The 6908-nt window shown below is 35.1% G+C and overlaps 1 protein-coding gene across 1 annotated transcript; it reads right to left on the bottom strand.

Moving 5' to 3' along the window:
- Positions 1-3390: 3390 nt before the first annotated feature.
- Positions 3391-5690, bottom strand: LOC108453700 (vacuolar protein 8). Its single transcript, XM_017751967.2, has one exon. It carries the CDS (start codon positions 5338-5340, stop codon positions 3613-3615), a length of 1728 nt encoding a protein of 575 aa, XP_017607456.1. The 5' UTR covers positions 5341-5690; the 3' UTR covers positions 3391-3612.
- Between the last annotated feature and the right edge of the window lie 1218 nt (positions 5691-6908).

Raw genomic sequence — 6908 nt, 5'->3', positions numbered from 1 at the left:
TTGAAGGGAAAAAAAATATATTAGTATTTTTACTGGAATTGTCAGCTAACGTTCACATTCTGCAAGTAGACGGTTCATCTCATTCTTTTAGCACGAGATTGCTTTAGTTGTTTATTATCATTTTTATAATTACTATAATTAATTGTATATCCTTGTCATTGCTTCCAACATTTAAATTAATTTATTGCAATTTTTCTACTAATCTACCTGTTTTATGTAAAGACAAAAGAACATGCCAACACATGTTTAATCACCCATTTTAATATTGTTTTCTTCTCAAGGGACTTTAATAATAATAATAATAATTGTTATACCCTCCATCCTAGGACATATGGCAAATATGTCTCTCTATTTTGTATCTAACGGTTAGTCACTAAAAAAATAATAATCTAAAAGATTTGATTCTAATCAACTTTTCATTTTCTCTAAAATGATATTTACTCTTCTATTTAAAATATGACTCCTTAAGCCAACAAACCTCACTTGAACCTAACTATTTTACACCATAACTCAAAGAGAATTATACAATATGTCTCCTCACAAATATTCTTCCTATGCATTCCACAATGATAATCTGATAGCAGGTTTATCATGACAATACCACCAAACAGGAAACCTCCACTATATATACTTGATGAAAAAATGATCAAATCCTCAAGCATTATAGCCTCCATATTGTCCTCAAAATCCTCCTTTGCTTCCTTAACTTCCTAGCTCACTCCTCTCATCCGACTCTTCACCCTGCAGAGTGAATCAACTTTTCTCAACATCACCATACCCTCTTCCATGTCTCCTTATGGCTATCCAACAACAATAATAATAATACAACAACATATTTGTATACTTTAAAATTACAACAGATTTGTTTACCCATTTCGACTTCACTTTTACTTGCATTAAACCTTGACTAGCCAATGGTAAAGTTGCATCATTTACCACTGCAGTGCATATTATATAGCCAAAATGAAAGTAAATTGAGAAGTAGATGGACAATGGTCAATAGGGGCTTGCAATTTGCATACCCTTTTTCCTGACTACGACCGCGTTCTATATAATAAAAATGAAGGATTTGACCCTAAAATTGACTATTCGTAAGAAGAAAACTCTACCAGGAAGTAAGCTTGATAAGTCTCTGCCACAATACATAAAATGTCGGTATTAATGAAGTGGACCAATACTTTTGATTTGGAGGTAGATATTAAATCTTTAATTTCACCCCTTCCAACATAACCACTCTACGTTTACATTGACAGCCAATACTGTCGGTTAAATTTGAGCTTTGCTCCCTAAATGATCAAGTTGTTCTCCGGCTACCCAATCAAGATTCCATCATAGTAACAAAGGATAAGAATTTTTTTTTTTTAATCAGACATTGAATATTAAAACAACTCTACTCCAGTCTCCATAATATTCAAATATATTAAATTAAAAATACTCGCATGCTACACTCTAAATCAGATTACATAGATGAGCAAAGCATGACAGCAGAGATTAAACGCAGGACAGCAAAAATTTGCATATCGATGAAAATGACAGTTTAAGAGTGAAGGGCTGGCTTTGAATTTTCAATTCCATGCCCAAATTTGCACATGTTACCGGATACTTTGATTGGTTCTTCGAAAAGGATAACTAAAAACTAATAGTGGTCCATCACCACCAGCATTTCTTTTTTCTGATGCTGTCGCCTTAGTTATTTTATTCACCAAATTTCCCAAGCAGAACAAGTAAAATTAATTGGATTTGGATAAATATATTTTTTATTTGATTTAAATTGACAGCTTAGTGACTGATGGTGCATAGAAATCATGGACCACCAAGAGTTGGAAGTATGATATTTCAGGGAGAATAATTCAGCCTACAATTCCTCATTCAACATGGAATAACAATCAATTTGTTCACCGGCATACATGGTTCATGGAAAACAGTCTTTATGACTTGGGTACTTACTAAACCATGTTCGGTAGCCATGGAAAATGACGAATCAATGTTAGGACTCGGGTACACTTATCAAATGAAACAAAAATGCAGCACAAACTAAAGCTTGAAAAGATTTTCTAGATTTGCCTCATCTGAGATAGGATCCAATACTTTTGGGCCGATAGTTTTACTTGTCTTTTGATGGTTTGTTTAAAGGGCTCTTCCAATTCAATTCCCAATCGACAACATGGCCCAAATTATATCCCTATATGTTAGCAAAGGCAAGTGAAATCAGATCTTGTCCAGTGCTAAAAACTATGTGGCAGTAAATGAGAATTTTGCTTGTAATAATTAAAAGCAGCAAGCAACTTGTGGTGTACGCCGCACCAGAACAGAAAGTCTGATGCCCTGCTTCTCAATCACCTAAATGCTAATAAATACTTACCCGCTCCTAACCGCGTCATATTTACTGGTATATAGTAACTAGGTATTTCATTTATCAACCTTTCTTTTAGCATGGACACTATGTGTATTTGCAGTAGCTACATGGCTTGATCATTAATGTTGAGAAGTTCATCATCCCATATGGTTCCCTAGAATATTTTGTATGTCCCAACTTCTAAATCAAGTAGTCTTGTTGATTGGGATTTTTCCTCCTTTTTTTTTTTTTTGTTTAAATAAATTTAACCAGCATTTGTTGATTTCTTTTGGTTTGCCAACGAGGCTGGTTTCCATTGAAATGAAAGCAGTCAAATCTTGAGCAAGGTGTCATTTGGCATTGGATTCTGGTGGGTATCATTGCTCATTGATTCAACTTCTCACAGCAATTGAAATCATCTCTCAGAACCACAAAAAGAAACATTTAACTTGCCAGCAGCAGTCTAAGTGAAACATATGGGTCTCATCTTCCAGTTTCGATTCATAACATGGTCCACACTCCACACCCCTAATTAAACCAAGTCGGCTAACTTATTACCATTAAATTCGTGTACTCTACAAATGGTTAGATCCTCAACATTAGGCCATCAAAACCTCTTTCAATTGACTCAAACAGTTGTCTCTCAATTATCATGCTTCTATATCCTATATCTCAATCCTCAAGCTAATAATAAACTGATGCCTGGCGATCTAAGCCTATGCTTTTATATCAGAATATTAAGTGGTTTTAATGAATTAGAAAAATCATGATAAGATGAAGAAGATAATGCTGGCAATAACACAAACAGATAGAGAAGGAACTTTCATCAATCACTATCCCTTCTGTCCCATGATGGCAGCTGACAAGACCTTGATTGCCACTGTTCACATGCCAATTCTGGATTTTCATGCCTTTCCCATGTGCAAGCACCTCAATTGCTTTCCACCATTTCTACACCATATATTAACTAATAAAACTGCAATTGCATAATATTTTAATATATATATGTATATATGTATGAAACTGTAATTCCCAAACAAGAATGCCACAGTATCTTTACAGAATCTATAAGAACAGCTTTTATTTGATTACTAATGATTACAAGTAAAACAAAAAGCTGTTCAAAAGCTGTTTTTCCTTTTCTTTTTCTTTTTTACCAAGGAGAAGGATTTAGGATACAGTGACATTAAAAGATTTGTAAAAACAAGTTAATGAGACTTGCATAACGCTTATGCAGAGATATACAGTAAGCAAAAACAAAAACAAAAATATTACATTCAAGAATGCCAAAATCCACTTAGAATACTACGAAATCTGTTGGTAGACAACTTCCTGACAAGTTTTTTGGCATCATAAACTTCAGCTTCAGCGAGCTTTTCTATGTTCTTTAGATATCCGGAACTGGCAATTTTTCTTCTCCCACTGTTGCAATTTGTCAATGACATTAATATAGAGAGTAAGAGCTTTTTGTTACCTGATATGCCATCCTCTTGATCAAGCAACTGGAGAAGAAAGCCTACGTTCCGATCATCTTGAACGAATCGTTTTCGATTTTTTGGGACCGATACCAAGCTAGAGAGTGCCTCGGTTGCCATTTCACGCACTTCATATGACTTTGCATCGAGCAATTTGAGAAGTTCAGGCATGAAACCGGCATCTCCCATTGCCTTTTTAGCCTCTTCTGATGCGCTACACAACCTAAACGTTACCTTCAGTGCCAATTCTTGAACCGAAGCCTCACCGTTGCGTAGCAAGAAGAACAGTTGATTGATAAACCCGAAATTCATCAACATGTTTATGCAACTCTGTGAAGAGAAACATAGATTCTCAATTGCCCTCAATGCTACCTCTCTTGTCTTTGAAGAGGTCGATGATTTCGGATCCAAAACGCGTACTAATGCACGGATCCCTCCTTCTCTAACAACCATTTGACGAACTGAGTCATCTCCGGAAGCCATATTCTGAAGGAACTCCATTGAATTTATCTGCACGATTTCATCTCTTGATCTTGCAAACTTGATGAACGTTGAAATGGCACCTTCTTCAACAATAAACCTCTTTATCTCGTCAACCCCAACAAGATTTCTCAACAACGCACAAGCAAGACCAATCAGTTCCCCTCCAAACTCACCGCTTGAACATATTTTCAAAAGGGCAGTCACCCCACCATGAGCCGACACTGACCATGCGTTGTCTGAATTAACAGTCAATCTCTGAAGACACCTAGCGGCTCCTTCTTTACCCAACCCACTGCCATTTTCCAGAACCCGAACCAAAGGCCCAATAATCCCAGCTCCAACCAAAACCCCCTTGTACAAATCGAACCCTGATAGTAAAGATACAATCTTTGAAGCCTCCTCTTGAATCTCCATCTCAGGTGAATCAAGAAAGCCTACTAACACATTCACAACGTCACCAACCTCCACTACGAGTTTAGCATACCTCTCATCTTCATCCACAACTTGATATAAATTAACCAAGGCTTGCCTTTTCATTTCTATGTCGCCTATCTTCATTCTTGTCAGCAAATCTCTTATGTAAAACCTCATGTCGTCTTTACCAGCACCAAGGCCAGGCCTTGAAACCACAATGGCAAACCCATGGCTCAGAATCCCAGCACTGTAAATCCCAGAGAGATTCTTTACATGGCTGTCAAATCTTGCAATCATCACATCAAGGTCGCTTTGCATCAAGAGCTTGCCACTGTAGGAAAGATCCGCACAGCTTCTTGCAAGATTATGACACTCATTTGCAGTGACCAAAACGGAAGGGATCAAGCCAGAAAAGACTTGTGTGTTTTGGCTTGAATCACAGTTTTCAGCGGCCATTAAGCCTGAATTTAACTCTTCAAGCTTCTGTCGGATAAGCTGCCATTTAACGCTGAAAACTTTGATAGAATGAGAAAGGAAAATCAAAGAAGATATAACCTCAATGGCCTGCCTGAGACCAGCTTTCATTGCCATGAAAGATTCTGTCGAGTTTTGGTGTTGCTCTTCTTCTCCCATTATTGCTGTCTTCTTTAATCTTTTATCACGAATTTTGAAGCAAACCCATTTTATTTTTCTTTTACAAAAGGAATCTAAGGAAGAAATAGGTGATCTTATCAGAAGACGAGAGAGAGAGAAAGAAGAGGCAGTGACTCCCTATCCATATTCAAAGTTATCTCTATGTTTGCAGCCGAAACAAATTTGAGACTTTATTGTACATTTACAGGGCTGACATTTTGGAACTTTATATAATAGTGACAAGTCAGTAGGATGAAGCCAAGGGTATTTCTGTCATAATAACCATGGTTAAAAAAAAGGGGCTGAAACTCAAGACTGTTGGGAGTTGGAAACATGTTTAAAGATCAGAGTAAGTGATGTGATTCAGATTAGAAGATGCATGTTTAAAAGGACATGTGTGTCTGATGAAGGACACGACACAACAGTGTATTTTATCTGTTCTGATGATTGTATATGAATGGATTTACCTTGGGTAGCTCTAGCTCTGGGTTTTAGCTGTTTGAGAATAAAAATCTAGGTAGCAAAAAATCTGGATGCAGCCATCACAAGTGGGCAGTAAATAATTTGTAGGAGGAGGAATTTATTCCCCAAATACAGCCTCTTTTCTTTTTGGGAATATAACTTTAATGAAATCTACCTGCAAATGAGATTAGCAGGTAACTAAAATCACGTTTCAGAGCAGCAGAACATCATATGGTGCAGTAATTACTACTCAATTTAACTGTTGACGTATTAGGTAACCGTTACTTTCAATACATACACATCTACCTTGCGCGCCTTTTAACACATGGGATCAAAGTTGATGTTTTGAGATTTTAATGGTTGGTTGAATATGATTTTGTATTTTTAATTTTATAAGATTATTCATATTTTAGTCAATTCATAATTTTATATTTTAATTAGTACCAAAATGTCTGAATGTACAATCTATTCTTTAATTTATTTTAGTTTATGAGCATACTCTTATTTAATTTAAATATTTAAGGTTGTCATAATTATGATTTATAAATTTATTTCAATATCATATATTCACTTAATAAAAATAAAAATTATTATAATTTTATACAAATTAAGATTAGAATATATTAAAGAAATTAAACTTGTTAAAATAAATAAATTTTATAATAAAGATTCTTTTTAACTAGTTTTTTTCCATCAACTAAACATCGATCTTTCCTTCTAACCAAATAGATCAAACGGGCAACGAAACATACTTAACATTCTACCCGTATAAGACTATAACCTTACATTCATATAATGTTATTACCGAATTTAATTTTACATTCATTGAACCAAATGTTCCAAAAATGTTTAGGTTCGAGTTTCACCTGTATAAACTACATGAAAATAAATTAAGTTGAGTTGAGTTAGTTATTTAATTTATTACTTAAATTGTCAGTTCCATATATAATTTGATATACCTCAGTTTTAGTACTTAAATCTCAGGTGATAAGTTTATATAATTAAAACGAGGAGTTTAAGACGAAAAAGGCGAGAATTGAGTGAGAGAGGCTTCAGCTTAGATGTTTGGAAGTTTGTAAGATGAGTACAACAATGGCTATAACTTA

This window comes from Gossypium arboreum, chromosome 5, assembly GCF_025698485.1.
Source record: "Gossypium arboreum isolate Shixiya-1 chromosome 5, ASM2569848v2, whole genome shotgun sequence".
Lineage (NCBI taxonomy): Eukaryota > Viridiplantae > Streptophyta > Magnoliopsida > Malvales > Malvaceae > Gossypium > Gossypium arboreum.
This window is presented reverse-complemented; position numbering and strand designations above follow the sequence as displayed.

Bases quoted from the DNA above. Each gene is read 5' to 3' on its own strand.
- LOC108453700 (XM_017751967.2), bottom strand. From the start codon at position 5,340: ATGGGAGAAGAAGAGCAACACCAAAACTCGACAGAATCTTTCATGGCA.